The sequence below is a fragment of the Prorops nasuta genome, unplaced genomic scaffold, assembly GCF_024137725.1.
Source record: "Prorops nasuta isolate Cenicafe-Biocafe unplaced genomic scaffold, Cenicafe_Pnas_1.2 PNAS00011, whole genome shotgun sequence".
Taxonomy (NCBI): Eukaryota; Metazoa; Arthropoda; class Insecta; order Hymenoptera; family Bethylidae; genus Prorops; species Prorops nasuta.
In genome coordinates this window covers 1,476,848-1,500,384 of record NW_027116808.1, presented here as the reverse complement: position 1 = coordinate 1,500,384, position 23,537 = coordinate 1,476,848, and the positions used below count along the sequence as shown (strand labels likewise).

Here is a 23,537-nt window from a genome sequence, read left to right as displayed (position 1 = left end):
TAAGTTTTCCCTTGGTAGTCAGAAATCTATTGCTAGCGATATAGCAAGGTGCGTAATGAAATATGTATATTTGTAAAATATTTTCAGTTTAAGAGTTACATTCAGAAATCTATTTTCTTCTTCTGTGTTTTCACCAGTCACTTGGAATGTTTTGTCGATTTTTTTGTAGCAGCTTGTAGATACGAAGAATGTTAATTTTAGACAGGCTGAAATCCTCGGACCTCTTAGGAGAAGTAGCAACAACGATTAAACAAGCATGGACATTTTTTGGCAAGAGCAATAGAGTACCACGTTATATACCTCAGGTCGCACGTACTTCGTTTTTTTTTTTTAAATCCACATACCGACTTTATAGTTTTAACCCACGAAAGAACACTTATCCATTACTTTTAAAGTTAGCATGTAAAATAATTTTAATGATAGCTGCAACTTTGTACTATCTTAATGCTCCGCAACATCTTTGTATATATCTTGTGCGTTGTACGGCGCATAGTCGATTGAAAATAAAGTATTGGTATATTTTATACAAATTCTGTCTAATTCTATCCACCAGTTCCTCAATATAATCTAATGTTTATATATTTATTTAAAGAGAGAAGCGTGATTCATACGTCGTGATAATTTATTTATCCAGCATGTGATCAGATTGTTATTTTTAAACAATAATTTGTTCTTAAGGCAGGTAAAAGAAACTTGAATCAATTGAGTAACCGATCTTATTTATTACGCTTTATTGGGGTCGTACGACGTAATTTTAACAAAATTGAGTTAAACCAGTTTTCGAGAAATATATTACAAACAGTAATATTTGTGTCACAAGTTAAATCGGTAGAACATTAGAGATTTTCGGTGAATTCAGCATCAGAATATTCTGGCTTGGTCCATTTCCTTAAAACGATTGGCTAAACGTAATTTCATCAGTATTTTCTCAGGAGCTAGTCAAATTAACAAAATAAAAAGTTTACTATGCGAATTTAGTGATAAGACGTAAGATATTATTGCTAAATTTGCATAAAAAATAATAGGAGACATTATGGTTTAAAAATCTCTTTAGATTTTAGAGATTATCGAGTATTTCGCTCTTCAAGCGTTAAACGGAAATTGGCCGAATTTGCGACGAATGGGTCATTCTACAGTTCGATACATTAATATATATGTACATATTCCATAAAATTATTGCTAAGAACAATCGCTGTAACATCCATTTGTATAAACGATATGGTACATGTAATATAATAGTTACTCTTTCTCAACGTTTATTTGTAAATGTCATGGAGGGAAGCGATTAGTCACAATCACGTAAACAGTGGCAATATTTAAGTTACATATTATTATCATTTATATAGAAATAAATGAATTTACAGAAGTGTCCGTATACGCAAAACAAATTCATTAAAATGTTTGACACGACAAGTTTGAACAATTAAAAATCTGCTCTTATGATCTTCACTAATAAACCTATAATATTACATTCAATATCTTTCGAGATCCAGATAAGAAACTATATATATATGTTCATTACAATAATAAATTAAATAAACTAACACTTATATATTATACATACGTTAATTCTTATAGTCAATCACATTTGCTTCTATATCTCAATCACATATTTAAAAGTCCTACCATCGTTTTAAAAATTTAAATTTAATTTCTCTTGGTAACTTGCGACGTGAAAAACATAAATTATTGAAACGGATTTATAAATAATAACAAAACATCGATAGGGTATAAAAACTACAGTAAAATCCGTTTTTAGATTTTACGGTATTGCATATACACATGTTTTGCGAACATTTACAATTACGAATAAAAAGGAACAAACATTAACAGAATCGTAGCAACGGTACGATGACTATCTCACTTAAAATAGTATTTGCAATCAATATTAGGATAAAATCTTTGGTATACGTGATAATATGGAAATATTTATAATACAAATCATTCATGCATTATTATCCATTTGGGCAAGACAAATTAACTCTTCTTCTCTTTTCACCGGCAATCCGAAGTTTTTTTAAGAGATCAATACACTCATAACATCACGCTCGATAAATCATACTTTTCCACTGTTAAAAGTTTCTCTCCTAAAAATGTCTATTTTACATACCGATAACAGTCTTTATTCGCAACGTTAAATTCCTCTAATTTCTTAATGCTACATTTTATTACGACTGGGAAGATTTTGTAACTTTCTGTTTCTTTCTTTCCTTTTGACTTCCTTTCTCCTAGAGCCCTTTAGAATCTATCGACTGCATTATTTTAGATAAATAATATTATAATAACAAATTATTCTTTCTAGCGTGACGCCTTCTTTTCTTTGGAAGACCTTTTCCTTTTACGAGTATTGAGTCAGAGTTTGAAGAAAATAACGTTTCATTGATCGAAGCATTTAGGAATGCTAATTTGTTTAAGCTACCTTGTTTAAAAATGAGCTTGGGGAATGTACATTAACATATACTAGAAATTCCATGCGTCAAACTTTTCTCCAGGACTATATGAAATTCGCTTAATGGCTCTAGAATGTGAATTAAAAAGTTTAATAACGAAGAGCTTCTTAAAAATGAATTATCCTCATACATATCCATTGTCGACCGCGCTTCACTCATTGGTCGCAACATTGGATGAAGTAGCTGTTCTCTGAAATTAAAATAAATTAATATCATTGCAATACAAAATAATTCTCTCTCTCTCTCTCTCTGTCTCTCTCTTATTTGATTCTCCTAATATTTACCTTGCTGCTAAACAAATAAACAATTGAAACTTGCCATCCTTGCCTAATGTTTGACTGAATATATTTATCTGATCAATCAAATGACAGTAACATCGTAATATTGTAAATCTTTGATTGTGTTCAGCATTTATTCTTCTATCCCTATTAAGCCTCTGAGAATATTCATCCATCTCTTCTAATAATGAAATTTCGAAATTTTCTTTCACCCGTACTGAAAGATAATTACAAATATTTTACTGTACCAGATTCTTAGTTTCTCCATCAATATATAGTTTTATAAAAATCACTCACAGAAAAAGTCCCAGACATAAAAATTTCTGCCAAATATTCGTTGATTTTTAAATCCAAACAAAAATACTTGTTCCAGCGATGGTACAAGACCTCCTTCACCACAAAGTAAAGCAGTCAAAGAACTATCTTGACATTCCTTTCTATAATGATATTTAACAATAGCGTTTACTGCTTCGCCTGCAAAAAGTTAACTTTAATAAAATCACCACTATATCCATCCGTAATTCATATATTATTTGACAAGACTTTACCAAGCATTTGTTGGATTTCCGTCTGAGTAACAATTGGACGTCTTGGTATGCTAGGGGATCGGCATCTTGGAGGTGTCGAGCATGTTTCTACTAATTCATCACTGTCTATAGTTCGAGGCACCAACGCACCTACCAATAGCCTTTCGGTAGATCCATCATCAATACCTTTTCCAAGCCACCGACCGCAAGGAAACTTAAAAGTATGACCTGTTACTTCGTTTCTCACCACGATGTGCTCAACCATCCATTTAGGTGATAAACCTGTGTTGTCGTGACCTATTCTTAACGTGGACAAAACTCCTAAATTTTTGTGCTAAAATACAGAGCAACGAATGTTATTATTCATTTCATATAAATTTATTATTTACTTATTCACACATGGAATGTTGAAAAAGAATTAATACGTACGTGAAATACAAATTCTAGTGCTCCCTTGGGAATAGGAACAGGATTAGTTTCGCACAGTGTACCAGAAATTGCTATCCAACTATTTGCTGATGTGGTAGCGGCGCTCGCTTTTCGAGAAGGAAATATCACTACTCTGTAAGGTAGTTTTGTGGTCGGGTAATTGTTTGTGAAACAAAAATAGTCAACAGCGTTCAGAGTCAGAAGATGATACAGAAATTGCTCCTTTTCCTCCTCGCATCTCAAGAATGCTGATCTCTTATACTGACTCCTGTAAAATTATTTAAATGATTTAGAATAACAACAGCAACAAAAATACAGTTTTATAATTATGAACAAACCTCAATAGTGCAATTTCAGCCAATAAAGTTTTTAAATGCCGCGATAGAAGTTTTTTCTCCAATGCCAAACGCACCCAGGCTCTAGCGTATCCAATGTGTGTTTTTATTTCAGTCATAGCCTGCACATTTCGAATATCAAATATTAAGGATTCTGGCAGAGGCCGCAATTGCTCAGGTCCCACTGATTTTCTTTCACCAGGTGATTTATACTTTTCATTTCCTCGCGTAGGTGAAACATCGGTCTCCAGTGCCAAATTAGATAAATCTAATGATAATAATTAATGTTAGAGGCATATTAAAAATAGATATCGCTGCAGACCATTTCATAAAGTCAAACATAAAGTTTGTCATTTAATTGGTTGCACTTAAACAAAATTGTACAAATATATAACAAACACTGCAGGCCATTATGCACAAAAAAACAATAGATAAATATATTTTTCTTTAATTTCTTAAGTCATGCCACAAACATGCGATATCATGCGCTTTTCTAATATACAAATACTTTTTTTAATAATAGACATTCAAAGTAAATCTGATTTGTTTCATTATCCCAAGTTCATTATCACGATGGTGGCACTCAAGTTTACCATTAAAATTTTCCTTGATATAAGAAGCAATTTCGAATATGTTTCTGCCCTTTATGGTTGTAACGAAACGCTCGGAGAATCCAAAAAAATTATTTGAAGGTTTCTTTGCTATATTGATAACACAAAAAATATAAAATAGTAAAATAAAAATAAGTGAAATAAAAGAATTAAGTGATTGCAGAATCAATTGTGAAAGCGGAAAAAGACAAAAATTATAATCATTGCAACAGCTTTACACGACTTATAAATAAATAGTGCAGCATATAAGTACCTACGAGTGAAATCTAATTTCTACAAAAACACTTTAAAGCTAAAAAGTTGACACGTACAATCCAGTCGTTTCCTAATAACGCACCAGGCTAACGCTGCATTTTCCAATTGAACAGTTGTTTTTAATTATTTGGTTAATAAACAAATATATATTTTTTTTTTCTTATAAATCTAACGAAAGCTGTATATATTTATCAAATAAGTCAGTCTAATATTCTACATAAATATAATTTAATAATTAAATATATTGCACATTTGAATAATTTTGCGGATATAACTTACCAGGAGAAAGAAAATTAGAATCTATGTTTTTCGATGTATCATTGCATTCTTCTAATTCTTGATACATCGTTAGATGCGACCAAAGCGCGCTCTTGCCTTGCTTGTTTTGTAGCCCATGACTCCAAACACGCTCTAATAAATCACAAAGACTAGCAACCAGAGTATTCTCTTCAACATCCGAAAGAGATTCCCCTCCATGCCCAAGTGCAACAGCTTCCGATCCCATTTTTTCTACCAACATCCTCTTTGTTTTTGCTTTACAGTCCTGTAGATAAAAACAAATACTCAAAAAAAGTGAAATGAATTGTAAAATGAAAAGTAGACATAGCAATAACATCTTTTTAGTTAAGTAAGTACCTTGAGCAATTTCTCAACGAAAGTCCAATTAGCTTGGGCAATTAAAGCAGGACTTATGTCAGTAGAAAGTTTGGATTGAGGGCGAGGAGACTGAGACTCCTGAGGCGCAGCTGCCTTGCCGTTCGATTCCAAGGATTTCATTTTATATTTCCACTGAGTCTGACCTTTCCTACTGCTGCAAATAATCGAGTATTTATCAGTTAGCAGATATACGATATGTTATAACAAAAATTATATCAACAATTTAAAATAAATAGAATACTCGTAATGATTTAGTTCATGGTGTCTTACCGAAGTATGCTACATGGCAAGCAGGAAATCAGAAAATTTATATTAATTTAAATGATATAAGCAAATGGATGTTCTTAATGATGAATAAAAAATTAATGATTTTACCTCTGTGCAGGCTCCTTGTTGAGAGCAACGGTATCTAATAAGGGAAAGCTTCGAAAATAGGCAGCTCTGTGAGGAACAATCTCTGTAGGAGGATTCGTTTCGAAATCTACATTTATCAGTTTCTGCTCCAACAATTTTTGCGATTCTAATATATTGGTGCATATTTCATATCGTGTTGAGCGTATTATACCTTCTCCCACTCTTTTCCTATAAATATTTTTGGTTTATCAGAGTCGTTATTAAAACTTGAAACATCAATTGATGCATATAAAACGAAATCTCACTTTAAAATAGAAATTCTTTGGTCGAATAATTTAATATTGTAGTCTAACTCGCTCCATGTTGACATCACTTTACTATCGACGAGAGAAGCAAACATTTGAGTTTCTAAGAATCTCGATAAAAAAGGCAAGTGCTGCGCCGGCTGATCAGACAAGAACGTTGCTTTATCGAATACGTGCATACTGTCCCTGTTACTTAGCCACTCATCCTTATCCTACAAATATAGAAATCAATTTAAATGAGTATTATGGTATAAAAATCAATACCACAAATGTATATCTATATCTTACCTGACTCGGATGAATAACAAAGTGTTCGTAGCTGGAAAACATCTGTACAAAACGATTTAAAAAAACTTCCCTAATAGCATGATTAAACAGTAACGTCTCTTGATATTCTTCTTGGGGTGACAGGAGCACTTTATCCTTTACTGTAGTATCTTCCATTACATCGATATCTTCCACATTTACCCCTATTTTTCAGAATATAATTGAGACCCTTAGAGAAAGCATAATGGAGAAGGTGAATCAATAAAAAGCCTCTTAGTTACCTGTCCTTTTAACAATATCCACTATCCTTTGCAAAGTTTCCGATTGTTGAGGTGGTTCTGGTCTGTCCCAATCAAGAACGTCGTGCAACGAATGTTTTCTTCGAGGAAGGTGAAATCCTGAACCAGGTAGAGTTAGACTACTGGTCATAATGTCTCCGTTAATATAATTAAAAAACATGCTATCAGTCCTGCAAAAAATTATTTATCAATTAACATAATTAAAAGAAAACTAGTACTTTTACTCAAAAGCTTGGCTACTTACTTTCCTGCTTGTGGTACTTTGTACTGATTTAGGAGTGTTCTAATTTCAGAGAGAAATTGGATTTTGTGGGGAAACACGGGTAATTCTTCAGGAAATTGGCTAGTTTGCTTATCTATATCTACATAACAAAGATTTGCCTGAAAAAAAATGAAGAACCAATTCAGAACACTGATAATTAAGAAAATTTAAAGCACTGTATTTAATTGTCAACAAAGCTCATAACTTACTTCGCTGGCAATCTTTAAAACTCCCCCTTCGCTTTGGGCATGTAGTCCCATGATAAATGGTACCGGCGCGTCCAAAAAGTGATGCAAGCTAGCCGGTAAGATGGGTACGTATACATGCTGCCAGGAAAATGGAAATAGTAAAGCGGTTATACATTCGGAAACCACCATAAGCTTATGGAAATCAGCGCTTCGCAGCAGCACTTGATTTTCCAATAGGACACAGGTAAATAGTTGGATCACGGTCTCCACACCAAGCCACGTAAACACATCCTTTAAAGGATAGTCCAACATTGGCAACTCCTGCGATGGATTTGGCTGATGAATTACGAGCTCCAGTGGTGGTTTTGCTGGCTCGACGTTCGGCACGAAAAATTTTAAAGATTTTCCTGATAAGGGCACTGGTACATTATACAACAGACTGTACACGTAGGACTCTAAACTGAGACCCGGTCCTGGATGTCTAGGAACGCATCTGCAAAAGAGATTTTGAAATTCTTATTAAAGTATTCATTTAATTTTTGTTATCATGCTAATTAATTCTTATAAAAACACCAGAGTTTGAAGCTTAATTAGAAAATGAAATAAGATGTCTCACTTGTAGAGATTAGTCAAGAAGGTTCTGGCTGCGTGAAGATAGGGCTGCTGACACAGCAAAGATATTGATTTAGTCACCAGCAGCTTGTCTTTGGTAGAGTCATAATATCCTAATGCAGCACTAGGGGAATGTGTGGATAGCTTAAAATGACGAGGCAAGGATCTTGTATTGTGTCTGGATCTGAAAATAAGCAATGATAAATTTTCTCTAATTTTATGCAAAAAAAAATAATCAATTTAATTTTAAGAAACTTTAAATTTAATACTAACGAGGGTGGTGTGCCATTCTGACCACTGCTAAGCTCAGTGATGTGCATAGCCTGGAGAGTTTGCATAGCAGCACAAATTTTGCGATTCCTGCACTCCTCGTAGAAGACCAAACTGAATCCATAGGTGCGATGGCCATCCTCCTTTGTCAAAACAAACGAATGGAAAGTCGGTTCGATCGAGTGCTTCTGTGTTCGAAATTTCAAACCACTTGGTAGGCACAGCTGAAACATTATACATTTATTAATTTCATATTCCATTACACCATAATATGAACATGCAAAGTAAAATCCACTAGCAAAGAGTTACATGATCCAAAATTAAGATTTTATTTGATCTACTGGAAATATTCATTTTGCAACAAAAAAATGAAGAGCTTATTTGTTTTTATTAAATTGTTTTCTACTATTTACATGAGTATGTAATAATGTAAAAATTATACAAATTGGAAAGTAACACGAGTATAAATTTACTTTTTCATCAATATTTTTCTAGCTTACCATACACACAGCATGCTCGTCGAAAGGATTCCATGGTACCGAATCAGGATAATGGCCAAGGACCTTACTCTTGTACGCTCGGTCCAACGGTGGGCATTGCAGGGAATCTCCTGTAAGAAAAACAATAAAAATTGTAATGACCTGATGTTTTTTTATAAGAAAAAAATAAATTAAAAACTTTCTCCACATATTTCCACATTCGAGAAGCGAAGAATTATCGAATAAAAGCTTCGGTCTAGCTTACACACCAATTTATACAACTTAACAATATCCCCAGATACTTTGAGTTTGAATTTTCCTGTAGGATTAAATAAACTTTGCTACAACATAAATGGATTCACGAGGGATAACAAGGACCTTGGTGAAGCTTATCTCTGTTTTAACTTTCGAGATAATTCAAGTGCTAATTAAAAGTAAAGAGCTCACAATCCTGGACCTTCTCAATTTTCAACCCTTTTTTTTTCTTTTTTAAAGAAGGTCACCCTCTCTCTTTGCTACACAGACTATTAATAGAATAATAAATCCCAAAAATCCACAAGACCAATATTCGAAATAGAAATAATTTTTACTCGAGTTTAAATTTTTCTTTCCCTCCACCACCAACACATTCATCTCTCAAGGAAAAATAAAGTGGAGTAAAATTACATCACGAATAATGTTGCAGTAAGTTTTGATCGATTGAAAGTTTAGTTTTTCTATAAAGGATTAATTTTTTCCCTTCAATTTATGGCAGTGCAGGGTTGATTGTACTGTCGAGACTAATGCAGTGAAACGGGAAAAAATCGGAGGAGCATCGTTAGGGGTTGCTCTCAGTTCATAGGCAAATGGGCGCGACTGGCAGGCTGTAATTTATCGAAGGGAAAAGTGCCAAGGTAGAGTCGGACGTGAGATATTTCGAGAAAGGCACGATTCAGGCGAGCAGGCAAAAAACCCAAGCGGAACCTCCAACTTTTTCCTAAGAAAAGCTTATCGACTCGTCGGGCTCGACATTTCTCCTGATTTATCTCGATGCGGAACAGTCAGAACAGAATCGAGATTTCGTGCCAACTCGTATATATACATGCACGTGGCAAATTTCCCAGAATTTACCAATCGTTCTTATACTCGACCGTCTTATTACTTTATGCTTAATTAATTGAAGTAAATTCTTAAAATAACTGACAAATTTGCAATGGTTGCTTTGATATTATTTTTAGAATTAGTGGACCATAACCATAGAAGTAATTTTTGTTGGATTTTCTGTTAATTTAGGACTCGTGAAGAGAAAAATTACATTATTTTTTATGGTATTATCATTTGATGCTTAAGTAATCATAATTTTTAAATTAACTTACAAACTTGCGATAATATTCTTTAAAATTATTTATGGAATGATCAGACTGTAATTAATATTACTTCCTAATATCTTACATTCCTGATCTTAGTGCTGTATGCTAAGCTGTCTATAAGCATGCTTAATGCTAAATTGTTTGCTGAATTTAGAATGCTGATCGCTGAGTGGTTATAAAAATGCAGATAAGCAATCAGCAATCGCCATTTTAAATCCAAAAGGGTTGCAATTTTAAAATCATCCAGACCAGAAGTGTTCATTAAGCAGTTTACTTAGCACTCGCGCCTAATTGGCCAGCCAAATCTCCAACCAATCAGATTCGATTACGTCACTTCGGGATAAGCACGTTGCTTATCACCTGTCAATCAGTCTAGTTTCCGAATTTCCACGTGGTGGTTGTCGACGAATCGCGCGCGCCGGTTTTTTTTCGTCGTAATCGCCGACAACCCATTAATTATTCGGGATTGAAAATAATTCGTTACTTTATTTCAATTACGTACGTGCAGTTTCATTGTGTAGTTATTTAATTTTACCCCACGGATAAAATACTTCAAGCACTGAACAAGTTTTTCTTATAACGTTGAACAAAGTGAGTTAATGTAACAGATAGATTCATTCTTTTAACGAATAGTTCAGTACGTAATGAACTATTCCTTATTATACGAATGATTTTATTTGTTATATTAACGAATTTGATTCATTGTTGTAAAGCAAATTTGTTCATTGATTGAGGATATTTTTCTTAGTGTGGGTTTAATTAAATGAACAAAACAGTGAAATGCATAATGTGAATGAAATAAAAGTATTTTCACACGAAAGAATTCGTAAATAAAGAGAGTGCGCGGCGCGAATGTTAGTGCAGTGTTTTGGTGCATGCAGCGGCCAAGGGCAACAGCCTCAAGGACTCTCATAGCCTGTAAGTAGCTTTATTTTCTTTTAAAGCCAAACAAACTTCAAAATATAATCAAAAAGACTTCATTTGATAACATGGAATTTCTTTTTTGTCTGTTACAGTGGGCGACCTCACTTTGAGGTGTAAGTGCGCGTTCGGTCATCCGCGTCGCGAACTGAAATTTTTAAACCCGCTTTTCGTAGTATAATTTTTCATCTTTCGCGTCGCGCAGTGAAATATAAAAAATCCGCGTCGCGCCGCGTCGTTTTAATTTATCGCGATTGTGCCATCGTCATCATATGCTGCAGCCTGCGGAGGATCATCGTTGGATTTTCGACGAATGAGTGAGTCCCACGGGTAAAACTGTGGATTTTATTTATTTAACCTAAGAATGACCGAGAGAACCTACCGGTAGATTCCAATCGGTCCTTCTTCGGTTAAAACCATTTTTTTCATTTATTCTTGTATTTTCAGGTTTAGCTTTCCGATTAGGTAGGCCCCCTAGCTTTGCGTTTTAGGTAGGCATTATAGCTTTCGGTGTTAGGTAGGCTTTTTTTCAGGTTCTTCATTGCGTTTATTATATTTTGCGTGCGTGTGTATTTTTTTTCAGGTTTAGCTTTCCGATATAGGTAGGCTTTTTAGCTTTGCGTACTAGGTAGGCGTTATAGCTTTCGGTGATAGGCAGGTTTTCTTTTTCAGGTTCCTTTTTTCCAAATATATTTTCTTACCCTTCCCATCCCTTCCCGGGGGTAAGAGCAAACATATGCTCAGGAACGGAGTTACGCGCAACAAGCTTTGTTCCTTTTTGCTTTATTCGTTTTAAATATACAAATTATTTGTATATTTAAAAGGAAAAAACCAAAAAGGAAGAAACATAGCCTCTGCTTCGTTCAAGACCATTGCAATAGCCTTCGCGAGGTGCCCCTGACTTAGCAAAAAGCAATGGATCTAGAGGAAAGAAGGTACCTCGACAAAATTTACCTTCCTCTAGAAATATTAATATCTTTGTCATTCTTTTATAAGAATTTTCAATTTAAAAATAGTTTGATTCTGAAGAATTTCAACATGCTAATGATTGATAATCGGCGTAGTTGCGTGCGTTTGTGTGTGTGTACGGCAATACGGAACGGTGGAGAAATACAAGCTTCTTTTGTTTTCCGAAAGAAACTCAACGAAAGTGATAGTAAAGTAATTCTACCATTGAATCAAAGCCCTGATTTATCTTTCTAAAATATATTTATATCAGGAAATGATGTTTTTACGGTATTAATGGTACAAGACTTTTCGACTTAACTTATGCTGAAGAATATGTGGTTAAAATTAAAAACATCATTGCTGATACACACACCCTGTATATAGCAGTGCTTTGGTGTTTGTTGAGTGGACGACATTTCTGCATTTGGAAGTTGGCCAAGAGCTCGACGTTCTCTCTCATTCAGGTCGAGCCTCTTCCTGTTATGTATATATATATATATATATATATATACGTGTGCACAAAATCTACGCTCGATAACGAGTCAAGACTCGCGTCTTTTCTCTACCCTCGGAAACCTCTTTCACTGGTAATTTCTCATCTTGAAAACCCTTCGCTAAAAACCAAACGTGCTTCTGGCTGATTTCCTCTCCTCCTTATGAAAAGCCTTCTTCAATTTTACCACACAAATATATTCCCAGCTTATTATATTCTAAAATAGCCGATTGAAAACATTGTTGTATTTTAGAAATTGGATGATTTATTTTCTATTTGTATCACTTTTTAAGTTTGTTATAAACTAAAAATTCCAGTGAGTATCTCATGTTTTTAAGTTTATGGATAATCCAATACTTCCATTAGAAACTTTTCATTTGAAAGTTTTTTATACTACAGTCAAATCATGCCCACAGCTATTTTTACTCCGAATAAGAGAGAAGATTAAATTCTACCTCAATAAAACTCGCAATTTATTATTTTTAAACTTAGTAGATTTAAAAATTTGTTGTATTTTGGAAATTGGATGATTTATTTTCTAGTTGTATCACTTTTTATGTTTATTATACTATACAAATTCGAGTCAGTAACTCATGTTTTTTATCTTATGGATGATCCAACATTTCCATTATCAACTTTTCGCTTGAAAGCTTTTCACTAGAGTCAAACCGTGCCTACAGCTATTTTTTCCCCTGAATAAGAGAAAAAAAAAACTTGAAATTTATCATTCTCTTTGGTGAAGTGGCAAAAGTTTCTGTTTCAGAGTATGAAGAATGATACAGTGGTATAAAAATAACGTTCGATTCAATAACTTTATGGATCCCCTACTTTGAAAACAGCCGATTTTTTTACCGGAAGCTCTTAGCCCTTGTTACGTGATTTTTCCTACTCTAGCGTCTTATGGCCCTTCCCTTTTTCGATTGGATACTTCCTGCGTTGGTTATACCGATAAACACGTCTACACGGTTAAGTAAACCGAGTTGAAAATCAAGCTTTATCGTCTTTGTTCACATATAGAAAAAGCATTGATTTATACCACTTTATTCTACTTTTTGCAATTTCATTATCATTGACCTATACTACTTTCACTTTATATAATTATAATAAATCACTTTCTTTTATTTAAAAATTAACAAATTACTTCTGTTTCTATTAATATTTAAAATAAAACAGTGTAATAATTAAAAATTTTCATAATTTCTGAAACAAAATTTATTGTTGAAAATCCAGTATTTTTATTCGCAGTTCTCTGGATCATTCAGAGAATTTTTCAATGGATGGAATGCTCTTGAGTGCTGGGAGCCTCTAATCGTAGAGAGAGAGAGAGATCTTAATTGACGTTATTTACTGCGAAGCGGGTCAATCTCCGGTTTTGGAAATTACGTCGACAATTTTGCCATGGCGTAAGATAGCCTGGACTAAATCAACCGTCCCGACGAATTCTCCATTCAACCGTTTCTATTGCCTTTCTCGCTTCTATTTTCTCCCATTTGTTTACCATTAAATTCACCCTTTTAATTATACGCTGTTTACTATTTATTACTTGTTTCAAAACAACATACTTATTATAAATAAACAGTATTCACATTTTACGAATAATAATAACACATATAGTATAAAAATACATTTCTAACACTATGCTAAGGTACATAAACTTTACAAAAATATTTCTCCACTTTAATATCAAATAAACACTAAATACAATATCGAAGTGTCAACCACTAAAACTACTGCACCACAAATATCACTTTACATTAACCAAAACGATATTCTCTAGACGTTCCAGCCTATTGAACATGTTCATGATAAGTACAGAAGACACGTGAATGGAAAATAATGGACCAGAATTATGAACAGTGGTTATTCGATAAGAATTTAACAATGCTTTGCACACGATTAAATTGTAGTATCTATGTAAACAGTATTACTCGTCTTTTTCGTATCCACAAAATAAATATTTAAAAGATTATTCCGTATCAAACAACTGACCAAAGTACCAATGAAGGGACCATTATATGATTTGCAAAGAAATCTTGTATTAATTTAACGGCGCATTGAGTAGACTGTCCATTGTGAGAAGGATGGCTGATCACGACGAGTCATTACGAGCTAATAAGATCGCATTTCTTAGCTGAAGAGGATGTAACAGTGCGTTTTTTATGCGAACATGCAGCTCGTTGCTGCACATCCTCTTTCCTGCCAAATTATACTAGCTGACTGTCATCAAGTGGGTCAATTGCGCGCAGCGAATCGTTAAGCGAATCCTTATAATTAATCCAATACTGTTTACAAAATACGAGTTATTAATTAAATCAGTAACAGAACGATCCAATAATATTCCCGCGTGAGATTCGTTATGAACGAGGATCGCATATTGAAATAAGCTATAATGATTCGCTTGTGTCACAATTGGAGGTGAATAATACAAAACGCGTGCGTTTGTGGGGAGCGTTGCCGAGTGACGATGGGCTGGTAGAAGGAAAATATTCGTAGTTCTCGGCTCCTCGTGCATGGCTCACAGTCCGCACGTTTGTCCAATCAATACTGCCAACTCGCTCGCTTGCCATGCCATGCTTCCACACGAGTAACACAGTGCAGACAGCAGTTTCTCTTCTCTCTTCTCATCTTCATCAGCTCATCTCTACCAACTGTCCTCTGCTCCATTGGCCATTTTGCTCTTCTTGCTTTGCCAGAGGCACATTGCAAAATAATGGACAATAGTTTTTCTTCTCAGCATTATCAATTCATCTCTGTGCTAGATCAATTATGCTTTGTCAACTATTTTGCTCTGGACCCTTTGATTCTTCTCTATTTTTCTCCCCTCTGTCAATGTCTTGCTATACAAAACAATGGAATGTAATTTTTCTTTTTTCTCCTACTCTTCGTCAGTTCATTCTCTCTTTTTACCTTTATTAGCCATTTTGCTCTTTTCCCTCTCATCCCCAACCCAACTCAATCCTCCCCCCCCCCCCCTCCTCTACCAAAGCCAATTGCCAACTGCTCTCCAATAATATCCAGCTCCTATTTTTTTCTTCCTCCGTTCCTCCATTAATAACGATAACTACGCTTTCACTCCATTACAAACTTTTCAACCAAATTAAAATCCAACCATCCTCGCAGTATCTTCCAGGAATATGCCAGGATTGTCCAAAGCACACAAGAGGAAAATTCGTTTTCCTCCATTTTTACTTCCTCTTATCAGTATATATATATAAGTTTCTTACTCTCTTCTGCCAGTTGTTCGCCTGTGGCTTATTACTGGAGACTTCCACGTTTCTCTTTCATGAAAATAAAACTCACGTCTCATCGGTTATCAGAAGATTCGTGTTTTTGCTGACGACTATATATTCATAGAAGAGAGATTCCACCTAAAAATATTAAAAATTAGTACATAATACGTAGTTTAAAAATTGTTACATATCTTCTAAATAAATTCTTTGTATTTCGAAGAATAATAATAATATACCTGGGTCTTGGTTACTCCTATATTAAGAATCCCACCGATCGAACGTTGTATATGTGTAATGGGAAAATTGCGGACAAATCGCAAGACGCGTTCAGACGGTTAGTAACCCCTGCGGTCAGTCGACTAACAACAAGTTTCTCCCCTCAAGTTGCATGTGTCCATGTAGTACAATGTCACAGTCCACCGAGGTCGTTCCATCGTAAACCTCTTGATTATCACTTCAAGTACGTCTAAAACTCTTAAGTGACTCGCTCTCTTCTTGTATCTTAACCTGCTACCATAATTCACGAAATTCTGACTCCTTATTATTCTCTTTCCTGTTATTACCACATTTCACGATATTACAATTAAACAATCGACATGAAGCCACTAATTCGATTAAGAGAAACCTAAATTAAGCCTCGTATTGCAACTTGAATTAAAAAGCCTATTGATCCCATTAATCGAATTAAAAACACTCGAAGGCCACTCAATAAGGGAGTATTGGATTTCAAAAATAGCTAATTACCACAATGTGGCTCGAGCCAAAGTGTAATTCTACATATACTCTTCGTCATGGCTCTTTCCAATAATTATATAAAAACGCTATTCTTACGTTAATGAAATTGAACAATAAATTGATTAAAATTATTTTTATTAAAAGAATTTCTTTTTCAGTCGATTCAGTTATTCGCTAAAACGAGCCAAGTATACATTAAATTGGAACTAATACAATTTTAGTTATATAATTTTTCTCAGTGCAGAGTATCGGAAACTCGGACAGTAAAAGGATAGATTTAGTGAAACGAGAGAGAGGGATAATACAGTGGTAAATTGTTAACTAGCAATTAGCAAAGTTTTAAGGGGATAATAATTTATATTGGTGAAACGTAGCAATTACAGTACCGAGACGAAGTATTGTAGAAATTTGTGCAGGAATCAGGTGGAGCTCGTGGAGAGAAAGGAGAAGTGAGGAGGGAAAGAGGGGGGAGGGCAGGCTCGTTTATACAGGATCTAACGTAGACAGCCCTTCCCAGGCAGGGATTGGGCAAAAGGACGCGTTAGTAGGGGTCGAAATCGTTTAAAAAGGGGACGCAAGATGGTGGGAAATATAGTCGAGCGGTTTTCTTTTCAAGCCAAGAGATTTTAAGTCTCGAAAGGGAAACACCGGATTCCTATATAGAAAAAATCTCAAACGAAAGCGTTGCTCTCCGCGTTTCCCGCTATGATTTTTCCTTTCGCAATTATTTTTTACGCCCTCCGCTCGTTTCACGAGTTAATTCATAGATTAGAAATGTAAAAAACAATTGATAATTTGTTTACAAATGCGTGTATGCGCGAGGAGAAAGAGTTTATGGGAGGGAACGTGCCAGGAACGTGCCAGGAACGTGCCAGGAACGTTCCCGACACTACGCGCGCGGACAAATCCGCGAAACCTTCGTTCCCGTCGTTCTAATAATCTCCCGCGTCAAATTCCGCAACACGCGTTATGTACCAATCCCCTCCGCTCGCGTTATCACGCTACGTTGGCCTCGTGATGTAACAATGCATTTGAAGAAATTATAAAGAGGAGGATATTGAACAATTTTGGAGAAATGTTTATTTTTAATTTCATATCGCTTTAATTCATCGATCTATCCATGGAACGAGGAAAAATTGATTTACTTTCATGTTTGGTCCAACGTTTCACAGTCTAGAGGGCAATACTTCGTGCGCGTTGCTCGAATGTTATTGTTTGGCTGAAGGAAGACCGAAAGAACAGGAGAAGAGCAGAGGATTTGGGTTTTCAAGCGTTTCCATGTAATAGTAGCGTTTAACATCCGGCCAGGCAGTTTCCAGCTGGTCCCAGCATGCAACAGCAAGTATCTTTAGAATCCTCGGTCCTTTGTCAACGTTTCTGGCGTTCCTCTCTTTGTCCCAGGTCGCTCTCGCCTCTCTGTCCTTTTTTACCGACCGGACTAACCTAAAATACACTCTGCAAAGCAGCCTGTTTTCTTCCTGGAAAATCGCATCTTTCCAGCCGTATACTTGCCTCGTTGCAGAACAAACAATTAAAAGAAAAATTCTTTTAATGAGAAATAAACAAGAGACAGTTTTCTGGGGTAAAACGATGAAATCAGTCAGGTGAACTTTACGGGCAAAACATTGGTGATAAACTGCTGGTGAAATCGTAGCCCTGGTGGCTACGTTAACACAGTTCTGTATTCATAGAAAATAAGATTCTTTAAAATTCCAGAAAATTGCAACGATTAAATTATTGCAGGCATTTCTGCTGGGAATCGAGGTTTTGCAATATTTGGAATAATTCCAGTTGAGAAAATTTCATACAGCGATTGAATAACGTGAAAATTTATTTTGGATATAAGAGTTTTTGTAAAATTAGCCTCAGGGAGAACTTTCCCTTCGCCGTTAATACCCTGTGCCCATGAAAATTACAAGTTGGTTCTTTCAATTAATTCAGAAGGGTGCACGCAACTTCATGACGATTAATATTCCTTCGACTACGGTTGGATACAGCTATAGGCGTTTCTTCAGAGTCTCGTTTACTCGCTTCAAAAAGACTCAGCAGTAAAGCTTGTTGAGATAAATTTGTATGCTTAAAAAAATTGCTGATAACTCGATTCGAAAAATATCACTTGATATTGTTTGTCTTTGTATATTATGACTGAAACTGTATATCTTAAAGCTGAATATACTATAAGAAAATGAAGACAACAAAAAGCCAAGTTTTTCATTTTTCGTAAATGTAAAAAATTAGTTGATTTTTTTTTTACTTGGGAAAATCTGATAAAAGTGAAAATAAATAAGAAAAGTAGGAAAAACATGTAGAACAACGGAGGAAATTTTAACTTAGAATATTTGCTGGGCGTCAAAAGTAATAAATGTACAAGTCAAATGTAAACAAGAAACGAATACGACGCGTGTTTTGCTCGCGTCTTTCAGTGGAGCATTCGACGCTCTCTGAATGCTCTCATTGTTCGCAATTCGAGAAAACTAAGTGAAACTAGCCAAGTTCTGGGAATGGGCGATAAAATATTCAAGTTTCCATCGTGCGAATTATCAACTTACCTTGACAAAAGCTCAGAACGTCGAATCTCTATTATGCAGAAATATTTGCAATTAAGAGTTAAATGATTAACGATTTTCGTAGGCAGAAAAAATAAATATATAAGTGTAAATATAAAAATAATAATAATAATGGAAAACTGTGTATAATAAAAAGACAAATAATTTATCGTATTTTACACACTGGTCAGGTTTTATTAGCTCGTAACGTGATTTGCATTCTCTCATAGTCGCGGTTTAAGAAACCAACGAAACTCTCGTAATGGACTATCAAATATTCAAGTTTAACATCGCGAGAATTTTTCATTTTCCTCGTCGTAAATTCTATATGAACGTCGAAGCTCCATCGTGTAGACATATTTCCAATTAACAATTAAAGCAGAAATAACGATTCTTGTGAAAACAAAGAAAATAAGTGTAAAAAGACAGACTTAATAATAACAAAACTCCGCATATAACTTTATTAACTCGCACCTCGTGGCCTCAGTGATGCAATTATTCATGATTCGAGAAAGCAAACAATCCCTGAGAAATAAACGGTAAAAAATTCAAGTCTTCGAGTTGATTTTTCTTCTCAAAAACTCTGTACATCGAATCTCGATTATGCTGAAATATTTCCAATTAAAAGTTCAGATATAAACTAACGGGGTTAAAGGGTTAGACTTATTGAATAGGGGGAGAGAACAAAGAAAAACATAGCTGTGTGGATGAGGATAATAAAAAAAAGACAAAAGCTTTAAGAACAATAATGGTACAAGAGTGCATATAATAACAAAACAAATTGAATTTATCGCACTTTGCACACTAGCCAAGTTTAATTAGCTCGGCTGCAATGCGTAACACTTTAATCTGGCTGCTAATAATCATTTTCTCTGTAACACATTGTCCAGATGAGCGTTGGCTGTGTAATTTGCGAACATCGTGATAAATTTATTCGTGAGACAGACGAGTTTTACTACACGCTTAAATGTAATCCCCTTAAGGGATTTTGTAGTAATAATAAATTATCTTGGAAAAAAAACTTAAAAGTATACTAATTCTAAAATAATAAATCGTCGGATTCGTTTTTAATCCGTGCTGATGCAATTTTTGCACGTGCGTATGTTTTCTCACAGCTGTACATGTTTTTACTATATATATACAGGATGTTTCTAAAGATTATATGTACATACCAAACGAGGTTATTCTACGTAGAAAAATAATGGTACTTTCTTATATAAACTTTTTATATCAAAGTACCATTATTTTTCTACGTAGAATCATCCCTTTCAGTATGTACATAACATTAGGGAACACCCTGTACATAACATTAGGGAACACCCTGTACATATCGTACGTGCTCCAGTATTTATAAAATTCAGCGAATAAACAAGTGGCCGACTGGTGTGCAGCCGAATCGGATTTTCTCGAGGGTGATCTTTTCCTCCTTTATGGTTTTAGGCAGGAGCCAAGTGTTATATATACATATATACTATACTATACGTAAACTATAGGGGCTTTTGGTAAAACGATCCCATCATCCCGTTCTCTTCCCGGAAAGTATCCCGAAGCAACGTTTCCCAGGAAGGTCCACTGTTTCCTGCGCACTCAGCTCTCCATTGTTATGACGCAAACATTATACTCGTTTTAAAATTTCCGTTGCCATTACTTTTCATCGAGAAATAAACTACCAATTATGTAAGCTAATAGGTCGTTTATTTGGAACTGGAGAGAGAAATTGTATACGATCCTCGAGTTATTCCAAGAATATTTGAAAAACAAAATGGCATCCACGGCTGGCCCGCGTTGAGATTATTGCGTCGATGCTCTTGTATTTTGCCAGAGGTTAAAAATGTTTACTTCGCTATTCCCGTTTTCCAAGTCAATGTGGAGTGACAAAGACAATTTGTATCCAATGTACATTGGGTATACCGTAAAAGAAGGATGACAGAGAACAATGGAACGATCGACGATCAAAGAAATTCAGCGTGGTAACAGAATTCTCTTTTTGAACGTGCTAAACACAATGACGACACTCGCTTTCTTATCCCCAGTGATTCCGAATCGTTTGTGGTGCAACTGTATTAAGAGAGATTAGCCCGGATCAAAATAATAGGATCACCCCTAAGGGCCGGTGTCAGTAGTAATCAGGCAAGCCTCATATTCAACATAAGAAGTAAAAATCTGAAAAACTGCCAATCAAAATGTGTACTTTCAGATTTTTACAGTTATGTTGGATATGAGGCTTGCCTGCTTTTCGTACTGACACCGGCCCTAAGAGAAGAGATCCTTTCTTCACTATATATTTTGGACGAAAACTAGCTGTACAGTCGTGAAGGTTTAGTGCTGCCACTGAAGAGGGTGCTAGAAGCTTTTGTGCACTTTTCATGGAACAGAGCAACCTGGTAAATGAGACAGAAAAATTGTCAACATTCTGAAGATAAAATTGCAGGGAATATTATTGGTATAAAGACGCTACAAAACGGTGAACGGAAATACCTTTATATTTTCACGAGAGATCTCAGAGTGGTAAACAAAGTCGGCCATCAGTTTATATATTGCTTAAAAAGTGTGACAAATCGTGTGGATACACACAACTATAAAAATACACTCGTATAGTTTTATATTTCACTATTGACAGCTATTTGGAAATACTAACATTTGTGTGAACGAATACACATTTTAGATAGCCTATCTTTATCTTTTTAACGAAAGGTCAGCTTTAAAATACGTAGATTTCAAAAGAACGCGTGGTTGATCTACATAATACTATGTAGTACATCCAATCGCCTATGGTCTATCAGATCAATATCAGAAACTATAAACTAAAGAGCTCTCGAAAAGTAAAAGACAAAAATAATTAGCATAACAAAGTATACACACATCTATATGGTGTACAAATCTTACATTTAATAAACAATATTACACAATTTTATATAGCTGAAGCGTTGATTTTTTTAAATGCAACATTTTTGAAAGCTTTCAATTTTTGTCAATTGAATAATTCTCAAAATAAACAAAAGTTTCTGACTGTCTCGATAAAATTTTAAACTGTAGTGGTCGCGGGACTTGGTAGTTGAAAGAGCACGAAAAATGTATTCGCATATGAATATTTACCAATTGACTTACACAATTAAATTAACCTCGCGAATTTAGCGTTGAAGAAGAGTTTGATCGATATTAAATGCGGTTTTCAAAGCAAATCATGAAAATTGTTTAGCGATAACAGTTAGTATTATTTTTGATGAGTTATCGACTAGAGATAAAACATCACTTTGTATAAACAGAAGATTCGGATCTCCGTATTATAAACAATGTGAAATTGCAATTCGTGATACACGTGTTTGGAGATTCGACGAAATTCAAGGGACAGAAGCGTTCGTCGTTGAATAATTTATCTTTGTATAAGCAGGATGTAAACATTTAGTATTACATTATCTTGAAGCGGAAAAATGAAGATATCTGAGTTAAACAGATAATGTACATGTATTAATACTGATCCCACAAAAATCATTTACCCCAGCATTTTTTTGTAGAGTAACGTAAACACGAAATACTGACACTACATTGTCAAGTGGAGAATTTTACCGAGCGAGTTATAAATTCTATGACAGACTGTTCTGAGATAAAAAATTTGGAAAATAGAGTGTGTATTTTGCGCGGTTCGTTCATTTCTCATTAGTGTTTACAAGATTTTGAAAAATAATTAACAATGGAATTTTAATCCGTAAAAGGATAAATTTATGTTGGATTCAATAAAATTTATTTGTAAGCTTCGAAACAGAGAATCTTCATTCAGACAGTAAGTGACACATTAATTTGCGAATTTCGCAGAATTATTAGAGTGTTATCGAAGAAAGTTTCTATCAAACTTTTGCACGATGTTCGGAGAAACTTTTAGCGACAGAACGGGAAAGAAACGGAGTATGCGTAATGGGATTGTTGGTTTCTCTCGATAGTGTTTACAAGTTTCTTCGTAGAATAAAAAATGAACCGTTTTTACACTTACCGAAATATTTGTCAGGTTCGAGGCCAGAATCCTTATCCAGACCACAAATGACAAAATAATCCGCAAACCTCGCGGGATGTTGATCTGGTCCACGCACTATTCTGAGACTCCCGTTCATTGTTGCCGAAGGATCCTCCGTTAGAGTCCCTTAGCGTTTGACAATACACTCTCACAATTGTAATTTCTACATCGCGAACGTCCCTGTGACTGACATTTTAGCTGAGAGCTAAACAACAGCTGATGTTGACGCGCTCGAAACACACACAAGTCACGGCACGGCTGGTCACCGGAGCCTCCGCGAAGTGCAGGGCAGACCTCTCACCACACGAATAATTGATCTTTACTGTGCGTTCTGAAGTTGCCATCAGGCCAGCCAACCAACCAAATTCATCTAGATTAACCAGATTTGCCAATTGGCCCGCCTGCTCCAATTCAAAAAGTTCCTCATGCACCACCGGAATCTATTTCTAATTTTCTCAAAATTCTTCATCTTTGAATTCGAATAAATAAATCTAAATTATTCTTATTTAGCTAGAAAAATAATCTATTTTTTATTACAATCAATTCGGAGCGAATAGACGATATACATTTCATTTTATATGTAATTAATCTGCAGAAATCTCTCACATCGATTGTGTTCCGTGTGGTGCCGGGTGCGGTGGCGCTGTCGCCACTGTCTGCTCGTTTTTATCATGTTTTTATCAATTTTATGATCATGTATGATAAATCTCAGTTTGTTATGTTTGCCG

At 35.0% G+C, this 23,537-nt stretch overlaps 1 protein-coding gene across 3 annotated transcripts; it reads right to left on the bottom strand.

Annotated features, from left to right (window-relative positions):
- Positions 1-702: 702 nt before the first annotated feature.
- Positions 703-23,117, bottom strand: pns (pinstripe). 3 transcript variants are annotated; one of them, XM_066733968.1, is made up of 19 exons: positions 22,789-23,117; positions 8,600-8,709; positions 8,103-8,323; positions 7,834-8,013; positions 7,239-7,710; positions 7,012-7,148; positions 6,750-6,937; positions 6,490-6,671; positions 6,202-6,413; positions 5,918-6,124; positions 5,522-5,696; positions 5,165-5,429; positions 4,942-4,977; positions 4,023-4,287; positions 3,685-3,952; positions 3,277-3,589; positions 3,026-3,202; positions 2,735-2,945; positions 703-2,640 (listed from the first exon to the last, which is right to left on the bottom strand). In XM_066733968.1, exons 1-19 carry the CDS (start codon positions 22,904-22,906, stop codon positions 2,451-2,453), a joined length of 3,927 nt encoding a protein of 1,308 aa, XP_066590065.1. In that variant the 5' UTR covers positions 22,907-23,117; the 3' UTR covers positions 703-2,450. The 3 variants fall into 3 exon arrangements, with proteins under 3 accessions (XP_066590065.1, XP_066590067.1, XP_066590066.1); XM_066733970.1 differs by lacking the exon at positions 4,942-4,977 and adding an exon at positions 4,613-4,720; XM_066733969.1 differs by lacking the exon at positions 4,942-4,977.
- Positions 23,118-23,537: the final 420 nt, after the last annotated feature.

Coding starts and splice junctions, on each gene's coding strand:
- pns (XM_066733970.1), bottom strand. CDS start 22,906: ATGAACGGGAGTCTCAGAATAGTGCGTGGACCAGATCAACATCCCGCG. Junction 8,324..8,599: donor ACGAGCATGCTGTGTGTATG/GTAAGCTAGAAA, acceptor ATAATGTTTCAG/CTGTGCCTACCAAGTGGTTT. Junction 6,672..6,749: donor GGATATTGTTAAAAGGACAG/GTAACTAAGAGG, acceptor TCTGAAAAATAG/GGGTAAATGTGGAAGATATC.